This window comes from Eucyclogobius newberryi, unplaced genomic scaffold (genome assembly GCF_026437365.1).
Source record: "Eucyclogobius newberryi isolate DKJ021-1_F unplaced genomic scaffold, fEucNew1.0.hap1 SCAF_9, whole genome shotgun sequence".
In the NCBI taxonomy this organism is placed as follows: domain Eukaryota; kingdom Metazoa; phylum Chordata; class Actinopteri; order Gobiiformes; family Gobiidae; genus Eucyclogobius; species Eucyclogobius newberryi.
This window is the reverse complement of record NW_027316532.1, coordinates 35,411,679-35,435,662: the sequence shown is the minus strand read 5'-3', so window position 1 is coordinate 35,435,662 and position 23,984 is coordinate 35,411,679. Positions and strand designations below refer to the sequence as shown.

The 23,984-nt window shown below is 39.7% G+C and overlaps 3 protein-coding genes across 3 annotated transcripts; 2 read left to right on the top strand and 1 right to left on the bottom strand.

Annotated features, from left to right (window-relative positions):
* Positions 1 to 193: 193 nt before the first annotated feature.
* Positions 194 to 10,599, top strand: fsd1 (fibronectin type III and SPRY domain containing 1). The gene is made up of 12 exons (XM_072438240.1): positions 194 to 389; positions 1,369 to 1,464; positions 1,531 to 1,662; positions 2,126 to 2,227; positions 2,778 to 2,800; positions 3,833 to 3,954; positions 4,772 to 4,981; positions 6,181 to 6,424; positions 7,003 to 7,085; positions 7,488 to 7,739; positions 7,826 to 7,914; positions 8,619 to 10,599. Exons 1-12 carry the CDS (start codon positions 198 to 200, stop codon positions 8,727 to 8,729), a joined length of 1,656 nt encoding a protein of 551 aa, XP_072294341.1. The 5' UTR covers positions 194 to 197; the 3' UTR covers positions 8,730 to 10,599.
* Positions 10,600 to 11,515: 916 nt separating this feature from the next.
* LOC140353604 (signal-transducing adaptor protein 1-like) lies at positions 11,516 to 18,592 on the bottom strand. Its single transcript, XM_072438242.1, has 13 exons — positions 18,429 to 18,592; positions 16,546 to 16,617; positions 15,866 to 15,985; positions 15,736 to 15,792; positions 15,415 to 15,575; positions 14,792 to 14,920; positions 14,283 to 14,352; positions 13,755 to 13,857; positions 13,266 to 13,355; positions 13,081 to 13,143; positions 12,931 to 12,975; positions 12,381 to 12,545; positions 11,516 to 12,014 (listed from the first exon to the last, which is right to left on the bottom strand). The coding sequence occupies exons 1-13, from the start codon at positions 18,513 to 18,515 to the stop codon at positions 11,962 to 11,964; spliced, it is 1,215 nt and encodes a 404-aa protein (XP_072294343.1). The 5' UTR covers positions 18,516 to 18,592; the 3' UTR covers positions 11,516 to 11,961.
* Positions 18,593 to 21,465: 2,873 nt separating this feature from the next.
* LOC140353766 (ras-related protein Rab-11B-like) lies at positions 21,466 to 23,509 on the top strand. The gene is made up of 5 exons (XM_072438493.1): positions 21,466 to 21,644; positions 22,424 to 22,619; positions 22,688 to 22,881; positions 22,956 to 23,036; positions 23,153 to 23,509. Exons 1-5 carry the CDS (start codon positions 21,605 to 21,607, stop codon positions 23,296 to 23,298), a joined length of 657 nt encoding a protein of 218 aa, XP_072294594.1. The 5' UTR covers positions 21,466 to 21,604; the 3' UTR covers positions 23,299 to 23,509.
* Positions 23,510 to 23,984: the final 475 nt, after the last annotated feature.

Below are 23,984 nucleotides of genomic sequence, written 5' to 3'. Positions count from 1 at the left end.
TGGTTAAGGAGGTTTTGTCTCAAAAGGCTAAAACAGCTTCATAAATCAGGTGTTACGTCCTCAAATTGTTTTACTTAAATAATATAATTTTGATAGAAAAAAGACAAATACAGTATTTAAAGGTATTCGTTTTTTTCCACCTCTGTCGTGGATTAGCCGCTTCAGAAACTCCATTACCCAGAACCCTCTGCCCGCACATGCGCACACTGAACTTCGGCCCAAGGCGTTGGTGGTGTCCGTCCGGAGATGCGTTGCGCTCGCTCCGGCAGCATCAGTACCAGCTCTCCGGGGGAAATCGCGCAAATATAAGGCCCGGGGGAGACGCAGCGGCGGGGTTTGCGGCTCGTGTGTCGCCGGTGCAGCGCGGGGACGACATGGGCGACCAGAAGGTGAGACCCGGGGAACAGGTGTCTGGGATGGGGCAAAGCGCGAGAGAGAGCGAGAGGGAGACAGCCTTCTGAGCCAGGGCGTAGCGTACAAAGGAAGAAGGAGGAGGGAAAAGAAGCCGATAAAGGGGCGAGTTTGCCACACGGACCGGTGCCAAAAACGGTGTTACTTCTATTACAAGAACGTGCACGAACCAAACCGTTTGTCTGGTTGTGTTGTGCTGCAAACACTGTCGAGAATGGATCGGCCTTCAGTATTATACACCAAGAATGAGCGTTATCATCACGTTAATCGGAGTTGTGACTGATTTTATCCGTAGTGAAAGTCGAATTACGCTGCCCCTGTTATGTCGTTTGAAGACAGCTGTTCTGCGGGAGTCCAGTGGAGCGGCATTATTGAATTATACATGCGCGTCCTTCCGCCCGTGAAGTGTCCTCCTCTGTGAAGGGGCTTGGTCCTCCACGTCCCCTCTGTGATCTGATCTCATTCAGAGACACACATCATCACTGAGTCTATTGTGTGCGCAGCCAAAACGCATGTACCTACTCATCTACATGTCATTAAAGGCTTATTAGTTAGTCAGATCAGCTGGACTGCAGTCTTTAAGTAAGCAGAGGCTCTATGTTTTTGTGAAGCTCCCTCTTTAAGGGCGTTGTAAGACAAGATGAGAGAGAGTTCTGAGTGTTGGGTTACGGTCATTCACTCGAAGGATCTAACCCTTTTATAGAGGAGACTGTGGTGGCCAACAATGTGCAATTTGGGGCCCCATAGCCTAAAAACAAGCTGATCTAATGATACTTTGCTTGCAGTGGCCGGTTGTCATCGTCATATTTCTGTGATCTGTGCTTTTTGGCTCAGCAGAGGCTATAACTGACATAAATATGAAATAAAATGATTCAAATAAGTATCGCTTCACCGTTTCAATACAAACCCGTGGGAAACACTTAAAACGTGTCTAACGTCTGTCTGTTTTTCCTTTAGGAATCTCTCCGTAAGATCACGCACACGCTGGCGGTGAAAAATGAAGAAATTTCAAACTTTGTCTGCTCTCTCAAGCAAAACCTTGAAAACCTGGAGGTAAATAAACACTCTCTTAACGACACATTATGCAGACACGATTCCTTAATGTATTCGTGTCTCCAGGCGAACTCAAAGCGTGTCCAGGAGGACCTTGAGTCAGAGTTTAACACGCTTCATGCTGTACTCGACGAAATGAAGGAAAATATGCAGACGCGCATCAAACAGGAGCGGGCCAGTCGCACTTATGAGATACAGGTAAACAAATGTCCACCATTGTATACATTTATTCAAGTTATTGGGTTAAATGTCCTCCCCTTTTTACACTGGTGTATGGATGTGTTTGTGACCGGGTGAATGGTTTCTTGTCTTGTTTAAGTGGCCCTAGATGTAACAGTGCTACAGTTTGGGGAACAGTAATTACTTGTCTTTGCTATCTAATCTATAGTTCGAACGCAGTATAATCCTCATAGTTTGAACGCAGTATAATCCTCATAGTTTGAACGCAGTATAATGCATGTATAATGTCGTTAAAACAGCCAGACTCTTCATAAGTGTCTATTGAAGCTACGATACCTTCATTTGTTTACTGCTGTAATGTTTAGCCTCGGGCTTTGTCCATGACGCTCAAATGATTCAGCTGCTTTTGCCACTGCGACACACAGAAGACTTATTATATGAAAATACAGTCTCAGGTTTAACCCCTTCCTCTCTGCTGTAGAGTCAGCTCAGTGCCGGCTCTAAAGCGCTGGAGAGTTCAGAGGAGCTGCTTGAACTGGCCAATCAGACGCTCTGCTCGTCTGAGACTGACGGCTTCACTCAGGTATCTCAAGTCTCATCAAGTTCTGTTCAATTGGGCTTGTTTTCTAACTAATCTTGTGTTGTTTGATAATGTGTTGAGTCATTATTATTCATATTTAATATACAGTAATGTGCAAAAGGTGCATATTTAAAGTAGTAAATTGAAAGTGTACAAAACACACATAATTACAAATAATTACAAAGCATTTAAGAGTGTAAACTGCATTCATAGCACGGATCCCAATGGTAAAATCACAATAGAAACACTTAAATGAATGAAATGAAATGAATATTAAATGAATTATAACAAGATTTCTGTAGATTTCTGTATTACAATAAAGTGTAATTGATAGCATTTTTCTCTCCAAGACTTGCACACTACTTTTCACACTATTCACACTACTACAATTGTAATAACTTAATATTTCAACCTCTTTCTTGCACCGTCGTACTAGCATTACAGTCAATTTAACAACTGCAACTATTTATTCTGTGTTTTATTCCAACAACAGCTCTGATTATCTCTGCTTCATACCTCTCTTCTTTTCCTTTCCCCTCTGCTTCCTCTGCAGGCGGCCAAAGAGATTAAAGATAGGTATAGTACTAAGTTATTAATTGCTTGTCTTTTGTCATCGTAGCTTCTTGTTTAATGGTTTAAACTTAAAAACCATAGTCTGAACCTGACCCTGCATGTCTAAATAGTCAATGCATTCATTTTGCCAACGGTGATGTGCATTTTGCCAAGCTTGGTTTGAGTTTCCTGCTCTGTCCACTTTAGACTCTCCGTGTGTGTGTCCCCTGAATGTCTTCAAGTGTTTTAAATGTTGGAGATGTTGAGTTGAGTGGTAGTCGTCCAGTTCAGTGGTTCTCAAACTCATGGACTTGATAGGTTTGCGCTTGTAAGAAGTGTTTTGCTGATTGTGTTTTACTCATTTATATTAGAGTCATCGAAACCTGTTTAAAGCCTGGTTTGTTGGTTTTGTCCCCTGGTGGCGGTCAGCAGGCTGAAACGCGTTCGGCTCAGTCCATTGAGACATGCTGTGATGTATTTTAAAATGAGAAGAAAGTGCCTTGGTTTTTACTATTTTTGTATACAAACCCAGGTCTTGGTTAGGATTGTTTTATATATTTTTCGGTAGACTTTTTACACATTTTAAACCGTCCAAGACAAGAGCATTTCATATGTGATTGGCCAATTGCGACCACTGAGAGTACTGTTAATTGGGTTGAAATCCTATTTTAATTCCTAGTTTATTTTGTTCTTGTTTGGCCCTGTTTATTTTCTCATTCATGTGTTATTGATGTCGTCTAGGATCAGTCTGAGTTAACTCCTGGTTAGGGGTGTGTTGACTTATTGCTACTACAATACTTGTCAAGTGTACATTTTACGTAATTTGGGGTTCAAAATAATAAAATAATATATAAAAACGTAAGTCAAGCTCATTTAGACTCATTAAGAGGTTGTTCTAATATTCTGTGGCGTTATGTGAGTTTGAGAACCTCTGGCGGTTGTAGAAATAGTCTTCTTTTCGTGAGCATTGTTGTAGTTTTACCCTAAAATCCTGTAGAATAATGGACGGTGCTTGTTTCTGCTGTGTTTGTGTCTCTGTGTCCCTCTTTGTTGCAGTGTCACAATGGCTCCAGCTTTTCGCCTCTCCCTCAAGGCAAAGGCCAGTGACAACATGAGTCACCTGATGGTGGATTTCAGCCAAGAACGAGAGCTGCTGCAGGGCCTCAAGTTTCTACCAGGTCCGACTTTAAAACAGGCACACATTTAATACAGTATTTCTCTACTGCTTGATATTTATACCAAGTTGGCTTCCTAAAATAATACTTTGACAAATAGCATTGAAGGGTTTCATATTTGACACATTTTAAGGTGTGTTTCTTTTTAAAGCGTATCTGATTTAAACTGCAACAGAGGGAAACGGTTGCTTTGCTTGAATTGTCTCGTATTGTCTTCAAGTGAAATGAGGTTGCGTGACGTGAAGTAACCACTAAGATGTATGTTTGAGTTCTACAGCCCACGTGTTTACCACAGGGCCAGCCGCCTGCAGCAGTGTACAGAAAGTCTCACACACTCACACAAAAGTACACCTCTGCAACTGGTAAAAGTGTACCAGGTTTTTAGATTCCGTACTATATTTTCTCATATTGATTTTATTTTATTTGGTTTTTCAAAAAGACTAAGTAAAATGTAATGACTTTTAATTTATGACATAACACAAATAATATTCTAATTTCTTCCTCCAAAGCTGAGGTCAAATGTGGAACTCTCGATTCAAAATCACCAATGACGATTTCACATGACTCGATCTCAATCCATTTACTTTATGAATCATATATTGTTATATTTAAGACACTAGTTTGTAACTCTTAGACTAAACTAGGATTAGAACAGGACCAAACCAATGTGAATTTGTACAGTTATACACCATCTTACTCTGCTGCTTCTTCTACGTGACATGATATTACAAGAAAATGTACTTGTCACTGAAATACTATTGCTTATTATATAACATATCATGTTATGATAACATTATCATTTCTATTCCTCTGCTTTTAGTCCCTGCGACTCCAGAGATCCAGGTGTCTGAATGTCAGGTGTGTGATAACACAGTGACAGTGGTGTGGACAATGCCTGAGCCGGACAGTAAGATCGACCACTACATCCTGGAGCACAGACGCACAAACCACGACGGCCCGCCCCGAGTCAGGGAGGACTATCCCTGGATGGTGATGGAGGGGATAAAAGAAACAGAGCGCACTATCACAGGTAATAGGATCAACATTTATACTATATTATATTTATTTAGGACATATTTGTAAAGTATTTGGGAAAATTGTCTTAAAGGTGTAATGGCCGATTTCTCGCCGATTTGAGAACTCAAGCGGAAGTGCGCATGTGCACTCCCCCCGTGCATGCGCACTCCCCCCGTGCATGCGCACTCCCCCCGTGCATGCGCACTCCCCCCGTGCGGACGCACTCCCCCCTTGCGGATGCACTCCCCCTGTGCATGCGCACTCCCCCCGTGCAGACGCACACAACAGCCTCGCTGCTACACCTGCATTTGTTTATTAGCGCGACGGATCGCATCGCATCTCTCGTCTCCGTAGATTTCCGTCTCTTCATGAGCCAGCTCGAACTGTCTTTCTCTGTCTTAATTTTGTCCTGTACACTGAGGGAACTATATTATGATAGATCAATGCGCTTAGATACAGGGAAACGTGCTGCTCTCATGGGGATGAGCCGGACGCCGCTGCAGGTGAGCAGTAGGTGCGTTCTATGATTGATACGTGGCAGGACTAATCGGCCGTCCACGCCACGAGGAAATGAGACTCAGATTTGCTGCCAAAAAATCGTCCATTCCACCTTTAATGTACAAATTCTGTAACTTGTAATAAACATTCTGACCATATAAAATATATATACCTTCTTAATGCATTAATGGTGGTATGGACGATTTTTCCAGCAAATTTTTTATCATATTTCCTCGTGGCGTGGATAAATCATTTGTCTTGCCACGTATCAATCATAAAACGCACCTATCGCTCACCTGTAGCCGCGTCTGGCTCGTCCCCACGTTTCCGCGTGCCTAAGCGCATGGATCTATCATAATATAGTTCCCTCAGTGTACGGGGCAAAATGAAGACGGAGAAAGACAGTTCGAGCTGACGCAGAAGTGGACAGAAATCTACGGGAGACGAGAGATGCGATGCGATCCGTTGCGCTAATATACAAACGCACGTGTGTGTTGTATCAGTCCACACGGGGGAGTGCGCATGCGCACTTCCACCTGCGTTCTCAAATCGCCGAAAAATCGTCCATACCGCCTTTAATACATACATTAAATGTACCCTAATAGAACAATAAGTATACTTAAGTAAACATTTTGTTTTGAAATAATAAAGTAAAGTCATATCTGCTGTTTGTTGCTGAACTTGATTGAAATAACTGATCTTCTTTATTTTCAGGTCTTCGTTTTGAAACCCGGTTCATGACGTTCAGGGTGAAAGCTTGTAACAAGGCTGTGGCAGGAGAGTTCTCAGAGCCAATCACATTAGAAACCCCAGCATTTACCTTTAAACTGGACTCGGGCTCGTCGCACCAGAACTTGAAAGTGGAGGACCTAAGCGTGGAGTGGGACGGCAGCGGAGGAAAGATTCAAGACATCCGCAAAGACAAGAACAAAAACTCACCCATGCACTCTCCAGCCAGGTCAGCAGTTTGTGCTCCTGAACCTGAACTCAGCATGAAAACAACAACAACTAAATCTGTAAAAAATACTTAACGCGCTATAATTTTGCCCGCAAAGTTAGACACACCACATGTCTATCCTTTCTGTTCATGGGTTCAGCTTCCTGTTACTTATGCAACATTTGGAGGACTTTTTCCCATTCGAAAGATATTATATTTTGTATTGAATTGTTAATTGCTATGGCAGCGGTCCTTATTTCCCAGCATTCTGAGACCCATGGTTACATAGACTTTACTCATCATTTATCACATGCATTGATCACAGTTCGTGTCAGTGAAAACTATTCATGTTGAACTTAAGGTACTGCATAGATAGGACTTCGTAAACTGCCAAAATACATAAATTATTATAAATGACTTGAAACACAAATGAACACAGCTGTTGTAAATGCGATGACTAGATGAGGTAATTATCAGTGTTTAGTAATGATTATATCGTTACACCCTGGTGTCAGTGGGCATTGTAAACATTCATCTGTACTTTCTGTTTTAGATTGAGATTATTTTGATAGTGATGATCATGTTTTCTGTTTGCACAGATCAGCCTTGATGTCGCCAAAGAGAGCGCCCTCAGCCCGACCGGGCAGGGACAGGTTCACTGCAGAGTCCTACACAGTTCTAGGTAACATTGGTGGTTCTCAAACTGTGGTGTGGGTCCTTCTTTGGCTTATTGAATGTATTCAAGTTGGTTTAGTGCTGGAGTAATTCAGGTTTGACTTGGTTTAGTTCAGGTTTAGACCTTGTTCAAGGCTTCTTGTTTAGACCTAAATAAATCCAGTTTTAGTGTTTGAATTAGTCTTTATGTCTGCTTAGTCTAGTCCAGTTTAGTCATGCTTCACAATCAGTTTATCTCATATATGGTTATATCACGTAGATCGTAAAGTACTCGTCTTATTATTATTATCGTCTTAAGTATCGTAAATACTATGTCCTGAGGCCCAAATGTTTGAGAATATCGGACGTAGTTGATCATTTTAAAATCAAACTGTTATATATTTTCATATTCCCTTGTGTTGCTTTCCAGCTGATACATTAATTGATGCCGGGCAGCACTACTGGGAGGTGCGGTTCGATAAGGAGAGTAAAACGTTTGCGGCGGGAGTGGCTTTGAGGAGTTTGGGGAAGTTCGATCAGTTGGGTAAAACGGGATCGTCGTGGTGCATCCATCTGAACAACTGGCTGCAGCAGAGTCTGACGGCAAAGCACAACAACAAGGCCCGGACTCTGGACTGTGTCATCCCCAACAGCATCGGCGTCTACTGTAACTACGAGGAAGGTGGGACGATCACAGTGTCACAGATCAAGTGTTTGAAGTTGTAATTGATCAAAACTTAGTGTGAACTTCTGTTTTGTGTCCTTTAGGTGTCCTTTCTTTCTACAACGCTAAAACAAAGCAATTGATGCACTCTTTTAAAACCAAGTTTCCGCAGCCTGTAATACCCGCCTTCATGGTGAGAAATATTTACCATTATTGCAAACCAGATAGTTTAAAATATGTACTTTATAATGTGATTTACTTCAGTCTTACTTCAAGTTCTTTTTCATGCTATTACTAATACTACTACCAATACTCCAACAACCATTTTCCATATGACCAGACCGAAGTAAATTAGACACTAGGATATATTTTAAAAGTAATTCACAAATGTTTTCCAAAATTAAAAAAGAAAAATACTTTAAGATGCACCATGTCTCTTGTCTCCATGGAGATGTTTTTCCTTTGCTCGCTGCTGTTCAGATCTTTGTAGAGGCGAACCGCTCACAGTAAGAAACCAAAAATAAACCTGTTAATAATGAATAAATACAAGCTAAATATGTTTAATGCCATACTGTGAAACATTTGAGGCAACATCTCAATATTTTTGAAGTGTCCTGATAACGATATTCAACAGAAATGTGATAAAACATGTGATTAAATGTTTTATTTGAGGTTTAATTATCAGACAAACGTGAAATGTCTGTAAAATTAATCTCAAAAGGGCAGAATGTTCGCCCTAATCAGCTACTTATGTTGCATTATTTAATTTGATATTCAAATTTGGCATATCTTCCAAACAACATTCACAACATCATCTACATTTTGATACATTGCCCACTCAGTTTCTCACCCTTCTTTGATCTCATTCCTCTCCCTTGTTGCTTGGGTGTGTTTTAGGTGTGGAATGGGAGCTTCTCGGTGGTGAGCGGTCTGCAAGTGCCCTCGGTGGTGCAGAGCGGACAGAGGAAGAACAGTAACACGAGCAGCTCCAACGCCAGCCTCACATAAGAACCTCCACGGACCATTCACGGAGCCATATCATAGAGTTAGATCACTGACACGCGAATGTTCAGCCAAGCACAGCGTTTGTGTGAGCGGAGGAAACAGGGTATCGTTTAGAATAACTCGCACCGTAAAGAATTAATATGCGGTTGATATATTTTATTTACAATGCTGTACTTTTACCATCCCAGCAAAGACGTTCTGAGTTCAGTCCTTGGTCCGATCCGTTTCTTCCTTCCGTCCGGAAACTGGTGTTGGCCTCAATGATTTTGGAATTATATTTTATTGAGATTTACGTTTGCAATTAGATGTGTTATTTTTCTTTTAAAGTTCACAGTTCATGTCCAGAAGAATCAACAAAGACTGATGTAAGCTTAAATAATTGTATTTTAGAAGTTAACTGTTCCACGTGAAAGAGTTTGCAGGTTTTATGTTTTTTTTTGTTTGCTTAGGACAATTTATTACTTTAAAAGGTTTTGAGTTGGTAATTTGAACCGTTAAAACTTCAATTTAGGCATAACAGCGATTAGCCTAGCATCCCAAGGTAATTAATAACACTAAATTGACCTTTGTTACTTTGAATTGTTGCTGCTCTTTTCCACTGTCCTTAAGGCCTGTATTTGCTGGGATTTTTCACTCCGTCCCTATATTTAATGATGCATTGAGTGTTTTTATTGTGGTGGCGAGTTATTCTAAAGTGATCTCTGAAACTGCAGGATTTAGCTCGGTGGTTTGGTTGTTTTGGAGCGACTGTTACTTGTTGCTGTTAGTTTGGAGCACATTTGTTTTAGTCTTGCACATCATCGTCATCGACACCGTCTCTCACTGTTCAGCAGAGACTGAGCGCTGGCCGCTTCCTCCATTTTCGTTGTCAGCCACGTTGTCCTGAAAGGTGAAAGGTCATCCCGGTCCTGTCCTAGCGCTGTTCCCTGTGCCTTCCTTGTCATCTCCAAACTGAGGCCAAATCAAGTGTTTGAATACTTTGCACTGCTAGAAATCTTTATAATTGTGAAGTGTTTGTGCGTTTGGCAGTATAACTAATCATATCACTGTTTTTGCCTACTGTCACGAGCAAAAAAAGAAATACAAATATATCACAGACTAATTAATCAAAGAAAAGAGCTACTAGTGACTTTATAATGCCCCATTCCTTTTCTAGGGACTTCAGTGAAATCGTAATCCAGTTCAAGTTTGAAATAGTTTGTGTATTTTTAATTTACCGGACGTATCGACTGAGAGCTGAAAATCTAAAAGGTGTTAATGACTTTTTTGGTAAAATACATTGATCGAGTCCATTAAATGCTAAATGCTAAAAGAAAGTTGTAATTGAAGTTGGACATTTTTTACAACAACTCATTCTATTCACATGTAATCAACCAGTAATATAAAAAGCTCTGGTATCGTCCAAGACCCTTTAAAACTGACTTTGGGTGCTGTTGTCATTGCACCTTTTAGATTCTCAAACCCCTCGATTCATTTACGTCAAACTTATTTTTTACAATCCCAAAAAGCCAACTTAATCCATCCTTATTCTCCAGTGATTAACACGTTTATTTCTTCTACATATTGTCTGCTAATGTGAACTAATGTGACACTTCAGGACCACCTCAATGAACAAACTATAAGTGTTTACGTTTGTGTTTGATTTGATTTTCCTGAATGCTTCTGTGTCGTATGTTACACATGGTAAATCCTGCTTGGTGCACCTCTTCAGCCCGAATATTAAATACTTGTAGCCTGTAATGCTTCAAAGAAATATCCAGCTAAGACTTGTGTTAGCTTTATTTTACACAAACAGAAAGTTATGATTTATTGTAAATAGATTAATTTTCAACAATATTGTATCAGACATTGAGGTAATAAAGGAGTGATGGCACTGTGTGTGTGTGTGTGTGCGTGCGTGCGTGCGTGCGCGTGCGTGTGCGTGCGTGTATTTGTATGTGTGCGTGCGCGTGCGTGTATTTGTATGTGTGCGTGTGTATGTGTGTGCGCGTGCGTGCGTGTATTTGTGTGTGCGTGCGCGTGCGTGCGTGTATTTGTATGTGTGCGTGCGCGTGCGTGTATTTGTATGTGTGCGTGTGTGTGTGTGTGTGTGCGTGCGCGTGCGTGTATTTGTATGTGTGCGTGTATTTGTATGTGTGCGTGTGTATGTGTGTGTGTGTGTGTGTGCGTGCGCGTGCGTGTATTTGTATGTGTGCGTGTGTATTTGTATGTGTGTGTGTGTGTGTTCCACAATAAGGTACAAAACAACATATACAAAACATACAAAAGTAAAACACTGATTTAAAAATTCTTCATAATTGTATGGTGTTATAAAAAGTAGCAAAAAGGCAAAATCTGGCATAATATACAAGGAAATATTCACAGTAAAAACAATATGTACCATTATTGAATTTGAAATAAAAGGGTAAACTTGACCTTTGGGCAACTAATACACAAACTGGCTGAGTGGACTAGTATTATACAGTATTATATGTATTATATGTAGTACAGACCCAGATATCAGGGATGTCAAGATGATTCTGTTTAATCAATAATATATTATTCAGGTGAAAATTTGTACAAACAATTAAAAAGCTTCATTTCTGGCTGTTTATTAGTGTATTATTAACTTTATCATTCAGAAAGTTTGGTTTCATAAAGGAATTCTGATCTATTAGAGGCAATTGGAATTAAAATATTTTTAACTGTTATTTGGTCTTGGTGTCAATAATCATATACAAGTACAGTAATGATAAGAGAAGAAACCTCCCAATAATGTTGAGAGTAACATTTGATATTGTGACATCCCTACCATGAGAACCAAACTATTGACTAAATGGAAGTTATCCTTTTATTTTCATTTAGATGTAGTAATACATTTACAAATGTTCGTGTTTTTCAGTTTCTACCGCTTGTTCCTGTTAGGAGTCACGGGTGAATGGAGCCTATCCCAGTGACTTTGGGCCTTAAAATAATAGTACCTTTCATTGTGCGATAAGATAACTGTGCAAAACAAACAACCAAAATAACAATGTTGGAGATAATGTGGCATGTGGCGCTGGTAACACAGTTCATTTCTTAATGGTGGTTCTTCATGACGTGGATGAATAAAGTGTTTTAAACTCTTCTGTCCACTCACAGCAGGGCTAAACGTCCCGCACACCTTCTCTCCTCTGTAAAAGTCTTTTTCTCCTGAACATTCAGGTTTCATCTGGCAGAGGTCAGTCAGCTTCAGTGTAGTTCACGCTTCCAGATGTCACTCCAAACACTTAGCCTTTCTCTCAAGTATCAACTTGAGCTCAGAAATGGCTGTAAGCATCAGAGGAAATGGATTTAGAATCATCTGTGAGACTAAAGATGTTTTCACTCATTTATTTCTTTACCAAACAGTGTGTTGTTTAAAAAAATGTTTAAACCGAATGTATGTATGTATGTATGTATGTATGTATGTATGTATGTATGTATGTATGTATGTATGTATGTATGCCACAGTCTTAAGGCAAGTCAAACATAAAATTGGCAAAACAAATAATACATTGTCTGTTGTATTGTCATAAAAATACAGGAGTAACTATATATCAAAAAAGCACTTCAAAAGCACCATTCTTTGTCACAAATTACCTACAGAAATACTATATAGGTTTTTATTTGTGATAAAGTGGTAAAGAGCCTTACTTTCTCCCAGTGGGTTGGTGTTGCATCTGAGTCGGCTGGCTGTAGGTGGCGCTGTCGGGACAGTGAGGATAGCTGCAGGTTGTTGGTTTAAAGCAGGTGAGGAAGACACTCTGCGAGTGGCGGGGACAGGGGGCATTATGGCTTTCTTTGGAGGCTTTGGGACGTCTGTGAGAAATACAATGGAAAAAATAGTTTAGAAATAACTTGTTGACCTGACACAAAAACAGCAGCTTCATTTTCTATGTAAATATCTCATGTTAAATAAACTCTCATATCTTAAACGGTAATTAACTATCTGTTTACAATGTGACGCAATGGAAAAGGACTAAGTTTGTGGATACAGGCCTGTCTCCTAAGTATATAAGTAATAGATTAAGTAAACAGAACAGCTTAGTGTGAAATGGTGATGAGAGAAAAGGACCGGGACACACGATCACACGATGTGGCATATGTGCTGCCACCATAACTACTCCACCACCATAGATCAGTTTCTAAATAGAGCGTTGCAGAGGGACTCAAATAAGCCAGAGTTTACATTTGCCACACACACCTGTGACAGGGGGAGTGGCTGAGCTTTCCTCTTCTTCTTCAGTCACTGTTTGAACAGAAAACACGTGGAAAGAATGAGATTGAACCAGTTCTTGTTTGAGCTGTGACTAATGCGACTGACAAAAGTGTTCAACTGAGCAGAGATACTCACAAACATCGTTCATGTAGATGCAGTCTTCAATTACAAACTCAGGCTCTGGAGTCGGGACTTGTGCTGTGACAACAACATTTTTATATATGTTATAATTAAGTGATAGGAGGCAGAGCTGTCACTAACCATTAACATCAGGAACATCAGTCACTCAAAGCAGAAAAATGATATGTTCTTTAAAATACCTGGTTTGGGAGGAACGTTTGGTGGGATGGGGCTGGTCGAGGGGCGCTGGACACTCTTTTCTCCGTTTTCATTATCGGACTGAATAAACGCTGTAGAGAAGACAGAAAATAGTTTAACTTAATTAACTGCAATTGTGCAATCCCAATTCCAAACGTAACTGCATTTAGTCAAAACCACCAATGTAAACAAGGTCTAAACCAGATCTAATGCCATGGGATAAAAAGAGACAACTCACTTATTTGGTTCTACATTTAACCCATTTTAGTCTTGAAGAACACTTGGTTTGACCCTGATTTAGTCCATATTTAGTCTCGAACTAGTCCATTTTTAGGTTTAGTCTTGGTTTAGTCCCAATTGTGATGTGGTGAATGTGGAAGTGTGAAAGCACCTGAACTGTATGTCAAACTGAACTAAACTGACAGATCTTGTGTAGTCAAAAAAAGCATCAGCATCAGCGCAACATATTGAGTGTCATATTGTGCACTTACAGATGCTCCTCTCGTACGTTTCTTCGTGGATCAGCGGAGTCAGTGAACCTTCTGTTTTGCGAATGAAAAAGTCGATCACGTCGTGCAGCGTCTCACAGTGAATCTGTAGAAGAATTTAAATGTTACATATAACAGTAGATACGTGCATGTGGTGAACTTTTAATTGCATGCTTCAGTTATGAACTCATTTACCTGTAAGTGGTTTTAAAAATAGACCAGGAACTAAAGCTAAATGTGGATCACTAAATGCCAAGCCAACTATAATTGGCAGTAATAATGACAGTAAGACAGTAATAATAAAGAAGAAGGCGGCAGATGTTATGTTTGTCATGTATTGTTCTTAAACTTTACTGTACTTTTGTCCAAGCTTTGAACGTTTGTATTGTGACCACGTGTTACTGTTTTTCTTTCCAATTTGTGTAAGCTTCAAGATTGTTACAAGTCTAAAGTTCTAATGTTGACAACAAAATGTAAACTAAGCATCAACTGGTAATACGTTTTTATTGATCTGAAAGAGTTAATACTTACTGGAACTTCGACATCGATGGCAAAGCCGCCTTCAGGCCTTCGAGTCAAGCGGTAGTGTTTAAACTCCGGGCTGAAGGGACAAAACGAAAAAGAATAAAAAGATGTAAATGATTAAGAAAGACAACAGGAAGTTAAAAATCAACTCTGAGATTGAGATTTTACAGAATCAACATGACTCTGCAGAAGAGATGGACAGTGCAAAACTAATCACTGTAGTAGAATTCATTTTACTCAAGGTTTTAATATTGATAACAAGGCATTTTAGCTCATTTACCACATGTTCACATTTCTAAAAAGCGTGTTTTTAGAATTTAAGCCAAGTTAAGAGCAGAAAAGTCATAATAATAGAGGAAGGAACGCTTTTGTTGATTTGTTGAACTTCATATTGTTAGATCTACTTCCACCGCTGACAGTTGAAGCAGAAATACTTTAACTTCTGCTTTGTACGAGCTCAAAGTCCAGATGCTGCAGTGAAAGTCCAGACTGAGTGTGTATGAACAAGGTCTTACTCCTCCAGGACTTGTCTCGTGGTGATGGCAAAGTTTTTGTTCCCGCTCGGTCTCAGGAGCAGGTTTCCCCTCGACGACGCTCTCTCCAGCAGCATCTCGGCCTCCAGGCGAGTTACTTTGTGGTAACAGCTAAGAAAAATAATAAAACTTCAATAGTTGATACACAAATCAAGCGAAACATTATGAGTCCCTGCCGTTTATACAGTCCAGGAACACAGTTTTAACAAATTGTAATAGACACCGGTCAGACACTGCTGCAGACCAGGAACATCCCACAAAAGCTGGTGTTTTGAACTTTAATCTAGACAAAACTCAGTCAAACCCTTTTGTTTTCAAGTGTTTCCAATTGTCAGTCTTCTAGTTTACTTTGATACTGCAGCAAACCAGGAAAACCCTGCAAAAACTGGTGTTTTGTACTGCGACACAGTCATATTTTGTCTGATAAAACGCCTTATGTTTTCCTGTGTTTACATTTTTCATTCCTCTAGTTTCATGTTGAGACAGAATCGTATCCATAATAGATATTCTTGATTGTAAACGTTTTTTTATTATTGTGCCCTTTGGAAACCTCTGCATTTGACACATGTTCGTCCTGTTGTCATTACAAAGACGAGCACACTTACACAGGCATGTCCGCTAAAGGCTTGACATATGGGCTGGTGGTGTTGTCAGTGGCAACAGCAGCAGATGTGGTGATCTCTAATCTCATCTTTTCCTTATCCACCGCCTCTTTGAGGATGTGGATCTGTCCGGGAAGAAGGTTGAGCGACGATGGCACCGACAGCTACACGAGAGGCAAAAAAGAAACCTAATTAAAACATGCAATTCACCACGTCACAACTTCCAGGTGTCACTTCATCACAATGTCACAATATGCTTCCACGGAGAGAAGCAGGAGACAGAAAAGTTACGTAGTGCCCCTTTGACTGATCTGTAGTTCTTACGTTAGCGATGGAGTGGATAAAACCTTTCCACAGCTCCCTCGCCTCTCCGTTAGACGCCTGCAAATGAAGAGAACGGTTAATATTCTCCAGAGCAGGAGCGTCAGTGAGATTCACGCCGCGCTGGTCTTACCGAGATCTTGATGTTTTCCTGTTTGAGCTGGAGGGTCATTCCGGCTGCGTCTAAGTTCCGGTCGAGGCTGTTGTCGTCGGTCAGTGAGACGAAATCGTTCAGATCCACTTTCTCTACGTACTGTTCGGAGAGAAATGCATTTACGGTTTCGCGGTGCTACGGGTTTATTACGGAATATACTGTAAGTGGAAGCACAAAAGCAGAGAACTAAAGGATGAAATGGACATACTGCAGGCAAAGTACTGTCAAGTCAATTTTATCTGTAGAGCACTTTTCATGCAACTCAAAGTGCTTTACAAGAGTACTTTAATATCAATGAATACATACTACATACATGTATTTATTAATTAGACATAGGCGATGCTAAAAAGATGAGAAAAGAGGCTTCACCAGTTTGGTTTGAACTTTAGGCACCACTAAAAGAGCTCAGGGGTCTGTGGCGCTCAGAAGGAGTCAGCAGGTCCAACAGACACTTTGGGCCTCAAGCATTTAGTGATTTGTGGAGCAATAAGAGCATTTTCTAAAGTTTATTCTGTGTGGGACTGGGAGCCAGTGCAACATTTGGAATACTGGGGTAATGTGCTGTCTTTTCTGTGTGTGAAATGTAGTAATGAAAGTGAAAGTGTTACATTTCTGTTCCACTGTTGTTGTGTTTAAAGACAAAACTAATTTGAACTTACATCTGAGTCTCTTTTGTCATTGAAGAAGAATAAGGTGTTTCCACATAAACAGGTCCAGAGCTTCCGTGATGTCTGCACACAAATACAAGTAAATTACATGTTTAACAGTAAATAAGAATAATAAGATAGTAATAATAGTAATAATAATAATAAGAACAAGAAGGTAACAGTGTTATTAGAGAAAATATATAGTGTTGTGTGAATTCTGCAGTTTTCTTATTGAGCCTAAATGAAGACCAACAATAAAACTTTTCCGCCAACACTAAACTAGACAAAGAAATCGTAAAATATATAATGCAATCTTACTGCATTTCTTCAGCCAAGTTGATTGACAGCTGCTGTTAGATAACACGGTTTTATTGGATGTTGAGGTATTTGCACTGACAGAATGGAAGGAAAGGCACGGGGAAGTAGCAATTCGAACTAGTACCAGTAATAGATTATTTATTATTCAACCTAATTTCTTTTGCAAACAAGAAATGATCCTGTCTTATGTAAAAAACCTGCTAAGCCTGTAGTTTAGACCTCTACAAACATGTGAAATACATGGGATTTTTGTATCAGTTCAACGATTCACTCTTTTCTCAAATGTTAACGCTCCAGGACATGTTGAAAGTGTGAATTTTGGTGCTACAATTTAATGCATGTCCTCCCTTCTCTCTCCCCATTTCACACTGTCCTTTCCTGTCTAATAAAGCTTACAGGTCAAATCGTTCTTGAAAAAAAAGAAAATGTGCATTTTTAAGAAAGAATTACAAGTATATGAGTATTTAATGAACCCAGAGAACCCTCATTATTCAGACTATTGTGTTATGGCCTTATTGCTGTTATAAAGGCACAAAAGACGATAGACAATTTATCTGACATAATAAAACACATTGCATTCCTCTTTTAAGGCTACAACATTTAAACAAGTCCCATGAACAGCCAAAAATATTTCTTGTCTAATAAAGTCAAAACGTTCTTGAAAAAAAGCTATGCACATTTGGAATGTTGTATTTCTGCATTTTGTGATTAATTTCAAACAATTCACATTTGTCTGATGATTAAACCTGATCAATTAAACCCCGAACCATTTAAAGACATGGTTTAACACATTTGATAGGCATATCATCTTAAATATTGTAACTGTGATACCCTAAAGTGTAGATCTATCACTGCTGCTGACTAATCTGTGCCTAGACTTGTTATAACCAGAGCTTCACATTAGTACATTGCTATTTGATTTCAATTTTGGCTGGTATGTATAAATGTATAAATGGATTTCTTCTCTCAAAAATAATATCTATAACTAAAGAAAATATGTTATCAAAGTAATTCTAACTTTTAACCTAATGAAATCAAGAAACTTAGTATTTTTACACCCAAAGCACCTGCGTAAAGGTACATTGTTACATATTCCATCGCTGATTTAATTCCTGCATTTTTGTAAGCTACCATTGGACTGTAAATGAGGTATGTCTGCATCTCTTTTGTACTTAGTGTTTACAGTCTCTTATCAGTGCTTGCTGTGCCAGTTTGCGTCAGACTCTTTGTTATTCCAGTCTGTCTCTAAAGTGGTCCTCCCAGCCAGTCATGTCCAAACTAAAATATCGCAAATATAGAACAAATCCGCCCACACCTAAATGTGTTGAGGTCTCTCTACTTCCAGAAACAAGGATGAATTCTTGCTTTATGTTTCCAGTAAGTGTCTCACACCTACAGCTTTACTGGAACTACCCTCAGATTGGTTACTCATTAAACAGATGCGACCCTGATTTGCAGATATGGCCTGGAAAACGCTCATGTTGAACGATTAGAACAAACAACACTGTATCATTACGGATTATAATATAGGAAAAAGACAAATCCACTTGATAATAGGCAACAAACATTAGCCTTACCTTATCTTTGAAGGACCTTTTCTCCAAGTAGCCTTCATAATAGCAGTGTGGCAGCTGGTGTCTGAGGCGTCCGGTCCTTTTGGCCATTCCTTGTATGAAAATGTAGCCTTAAAATGTGCAATTATTGGGTTGTTGGTATTATTTAGTCTGTTCTTCCACCTCTTGATCTCCTGGGAAGCAAAGGTAGTGTAGTTAAGAGCGAGAAGGGGTGGGCCCAGGTGTCAAGAGTCTTGCTTCTGATTGGTCCACCTGTGAAATGGGCAGGGCTTGTAAAAATATCCACAGGTACGTTTTGTGACGCATAGAATCTCAGGAGGAAGGAAAGCACCTTTAGGACGCCTTTGATTGGAAACTATAAACGTCATTACACACTAAAGGCAGTTTCATGGATCTTACAAAAGCAAAGGTGGATTTGAAAATGCTGTAGTTGAGACGTTTTTTGTGTGCGTTTTAAACTGCTAATTTTGAAATAGATTTTGTGTTTTTATATAGGCCACTTGTAATTGTAATTGAGTATAATTCTAGCCATGTAATTGTTATAAGCCACATTAAAAAAAAACAAAAAAAAAACATTAAACATACTACTTAGAGTACTAGTAGATACAAGTTATGTTTCAATTATTTTTTGTAGAATTATAGATCATTATTTCAAACACAGCTTGGTAAAGTCTGTTTGACCTGGAACTATAATGCACATAATCTGAGAGCTCTGGCAGTTTTGTTCTGTGTTTGTGAGTTTGGAGAGAAGCAGAACTCAGATTTAAACTGTAACGACGAGAATAACACGGCTAGAATTATATTCAGTTACACAAATACAAGTACATATTTAATCGACTCAAAAAAGTTCAAATACCAAACAAAAATCTACTAAATTAGAGTAACACTTACACTTAAACTTAGTAACACATGTGTAAGTTACTTTCCACCTCTGTAAACACACATAACATTACTGAACCACCTCGCCAGTAAGTGGATGATAGTTTAAGACTGCTACATTCAGTCTTGAACAGTTAAATTGATCAAAAGTTATATAAAAGGCTGAGCTAAAATAATCCAATATCTATTTTTTGGCAGCAGCACTCTTATTTATAATTGAGTAACTATTGATTCTTGCCCTGTGCTTTTACTTGAGTAACAACGTTAAGTACTCTTGCTGTTTAATTAGATCTGAATGCTCATTAGGTATATCACTATTTATTTTTAGTTTTAGTTAATCTACAACAAGTCACTACTGCTATTCTTACAATGTGGCTGCACTTCTATATGTTGATGAATACTTGACCTATAAAATAACATCTAAATTTAAACTGGTTAACTGGCTCTAAGTCATCATAGGCGAGGCATATTTATTTATAGAGCATAGGAAAATATGCATTACAATCTCAATACAAACTAATAAACACACCCTACTCTAGAACTACCGCTCTGGAAAGCTTAATACATCATACTTCTTCAGAATGAGGTTGTCAGTGACACTGGTGCCAGTACGAGGCGGCCTGGGGGGGGCCCTGACATTTGAGTAGTCACCCCAGTAGCCTCGCCATGTCTGATTGTTGGCTGAACTGGTCACCAAACAATTAAGATAACATCATTATTATAATGAAGGTTTAAAAATTAAAGTTATATTCTACCTGTCTTGATTTAGAGAAGCCTGCTTTAATGCTTACACTGGACAGATAAGCAACCAAAAGGTATGAATGGAGCAGGTTTTGTACAACAATGTTCTGATCAATGACAATCACTCTTCATACATTTGCACTGTAATGGCAAAAATAAGACAAGGAAGCGAGTTGCTTTGTCTCAATGTTAAGGTGATTTAATCAGGCATCTCTCTCTCTCTGGTACATTACATGATCAGTTCTCCCCTTCGTCCCAGGTCCCCCCATATATATGTACATTAGTCACATTACCGGTCTCTCAGGTGGGGCGAGTACAAAGGGACAAAAGAAAACAGGGGTTTCAGGAAGGACAAACAAAGTGCATTAATTCAATTCACATGTCTTGCTGTCTTTGTCCTAGTGTGAAACCAAATGGGGGCCTGGCCCTGGGGCATCCTGGTCACCCCCGAATGTCCGGACATGTACATTTCCAGGCAAGGAGGGGTTGTGTCAGGCTGTGACTTTAGATGTTAAAAATAAATTGAATTGAAATAGAATTGAATCGAAAAGTGAAAAAGGCAAAGGGCCAGATTATATTTTTCCACAACAGCACATCCGTGTGGGGTAGTGACCTTTAATTGACCTTTTACTTTACCTCGTCATGCTTAGGCTAAATCCGTGGTTCTTAACCTTTTTGGAGGTACTGAACCTCACCAGTTTCATAAGCGCATTCACCGGACCCTTCTTAATTGGAAATTGGAAATTCAAAACATAGGTATACATTTTACTGGTGCACAGAATGAACCGTGCATCAACATCACTGTGTTCAAAGAACATTTTCACACAAAAAATAATCATAAATATTTACTGCAAATCAGTGACTTCTGCCGTTTCCGTTCAGAGACCAGTTCAGAAATGCACCTTCACCTCGGCAAGTGCCACTCTCATGTCATTTTCACATCAAAGTCTGTTCCTTTTCTTAATTTTCATGTCCAGCATCCTCGAAAAGGATTATTCGCAAATATATTATATGATAGTATAGTAGTTATAGAAAAGGACAAGGGAAATGGCCCCAGAGGCTGACCTTTTGGCCCTTTTGGGGCCAGGCCGGTGCCAAGACTTAACCCTAAAAGGAGGGCTTTGAATCAGGGTAAACTCTGGGGCCTGCTCCCTATTCCTTTTGGCCCTTTTGGGGCCAGACTGGTGCCAAAACTTAGCCCAGAAAGGAGGGCTTTGATACAGGCTCGACTCAAGGGCCTTTTCCGTGGTCCTTTTGGCCCTTTCGGGGCCAGGCCGCAAAGACTTAGGCCAGAAATTAGGGTTTGACTCTGGGGGCGCTGGCCTGGTCCTTTTGGCCCTCTTTGGGCCATTCTATTGCCCAGTTAAACTAACCAAGTTCAGAACCACTGGGCTAAATATTCAGATTTACAAGTTGTTCCACTCTGCTCCAGTAGAGGGCGACAGCCCCTCAGGATCAGGCCTTCACTGAGAGGAAAAGCGCAGCCCCGGGAGACACCCGGAGCACCGGAGGAAACTCACGATATTAGCGCAACCGGAGAGAAGTGATCGTAATAAACCATGGGGAACCGAGATGACGAGTATGACTTCTTATTCAAAGGTGAGAGAATCGAAGTGGTTCTTCTATATTTATTAACAAAGGCCGGAAATACATCCGTCTGAGCTTTGAGCTAACGCAGCAAGCCTCACAACTGTGGGACATGTCAGCTGTTAGCCTCAGGAAGCTAATCAAATAAAAAAATAAGCAACATAAGTTTGAAAACGGATCTTCTCGAAATGTTTTGGTTAATTCGGGGCACCGAATTTTGTATTCTATCTATTGACAACAGCTCTACAACAAGCATACTTTGCGGCATCTTTTACAGTGTTATAAAGGTGCAATTTACTCTTTGTTGTAACATTTTATTCAACATAAGGGGCATAATCGGGTGGCGTTAGATACAGATACATAATTATACAGATATCCTTCATCATACCGTAAAAAAGAGGAACACTGGTTTGGTTTCTGTTTTTTTCTTTTTTTTAACGAGGTAGGAAGTATCTAGCTCTACAATTCAATAAGTGAAATGTTTGGTCAAATATATTCACAATATTGTGTACATAATCAGGTCTTGCTGTAATTGTAACTGGGTTGATATTTAATCTATCTCTGTTTGGCAAATTCACAGAGCTGTTACTTTTGTAAGGATTCTCACTTGTAAAATATTGAAAAGGAATCCCTAGGATCAAAGACGTGACAAGATGTTGACTCAGGAGGCAGGGTTTGGCACCTTCTTCCTGTTTCACTCCAAAAGGAGGCAAAGTTTATTGATGGAAACTCAGTGCTTTCCGGCTTGACAAATGGCTTTAGATATTTGCTAATGTTTTCTCTGATTGTAGTGGTGTTGATTGGAGACTCTGGAGTGGGGAAGAGTAACCTCCTGTCTCGATTCACAAGAAATGAGTTTAACCTGGAGAGCAAGAGCACCATCGGAGTGGAGTTTGCCACCAGGAGTATCCAAGTGGACGGCAAGACGATAAAGGCTCAGATCTGGGACACAGCGGGACAGGAGCGCTATAGAGCCATCACTTCAGCGTGAGTGGGACCTTCTCTAAGCTCAGTAAATGTAGTGTTGATGTTGACCGGTCCCATTTCTCCTGCAGGTATTACCGAGGGGCAGTGGGCGCTCTTCTAGTGTACGACATTGCCAAGCACCTGACGTATGAAAATGTGGAGCGCTGGCTGAAGGAGCTCAGGGATCACGCCGACAACAACATTGTCATAATGTTAGTAGGAAACAAAAGTGATCTCCGCCACCTCAGAGCTGTGCCTACAGACGAGGCCAGAGCCTTCTCAGGTATGCTGATGGAATTTTAAATCCAGTTAAAAAGTAAAGATGATTGTACAGTATTCACTCTTTTATTATTTCAGAAAAGAACACTTTGTCATTTATTGAGACTTCTGCTTTGGATTCCACTAATGTAGAAGAAGCCTTTAAGAACATTTTAGCAGGTAAGGAGGTCTTTACTGTAGAAGCTGACATTTAAACCTGCAACCCATCTCTTATCTGCAAGAGATTCATTTGATTTATTACAAAAAATAAACTTGTGTCACTTTGGTTTTCCCAGAAATATATCGTATTGTATCACAAAAGCAGATAGCTGATCGAAATGCCCACGATGAATCTCCAGGAAATAACGTTGTGGACATCAGTGTTCCACCGACCACAGACGGTCAGAAGGGCAGCAAATTGCAGTGCTGCCAAAGTCTGTGAGGCTCAGTGACTTTCCCTCCATCCACCTGACATCATCACCTGTGCACTTTCTGTTCTTAAGGCCAAGTGCTTTGTTACGCTTGGTTTTCTCTCTTTTTACTTAATTGTACAATTTCACATGTGCTCTTCCGTTTCGCCATAACTAAAGGAGCTTTTGTTATACGTTGAGGTTTTAAGCCTTCAGTCTCACAAATGAAAAAAAAAACAGTCCATTTGCATTTATGTGGAGTTGGTACAATATTGATAAATGCCACTAGATGGTGCTGTGTAAATAAACAGTAGAACGTTACAATTGTTACTTGCAACTTAGAGAAGAATCAGCATTTGGCCTTCACATCGCCTTTTTTCTTTTCATGCCAAATATCTTCTATTAGTGTATTTATTGAAAATAGTTGGCTTCACTTGCCCGTGTTTTACTCCCAGTTTAAACATAAATTTACAATAAAATTGTTGAAAAAAATGTTTATTCTTATTTGTTCCATTTTAATCTACATCTTAAGATTTTTTTTTTCCTTCTATAAGTAAACATCTTTACTTTGTAAGAATATTTTTGATGTAGTGGTTGCAGTTTTATAAAAGAAAAAGCACAACTTAAAGCATAATTCAGCATACAGTGTAGTAAAATAAGACAGTACAGCTAACAATGTGAATTTATTTGTAGTGTGAAATTGCAAATAAAACCTTTG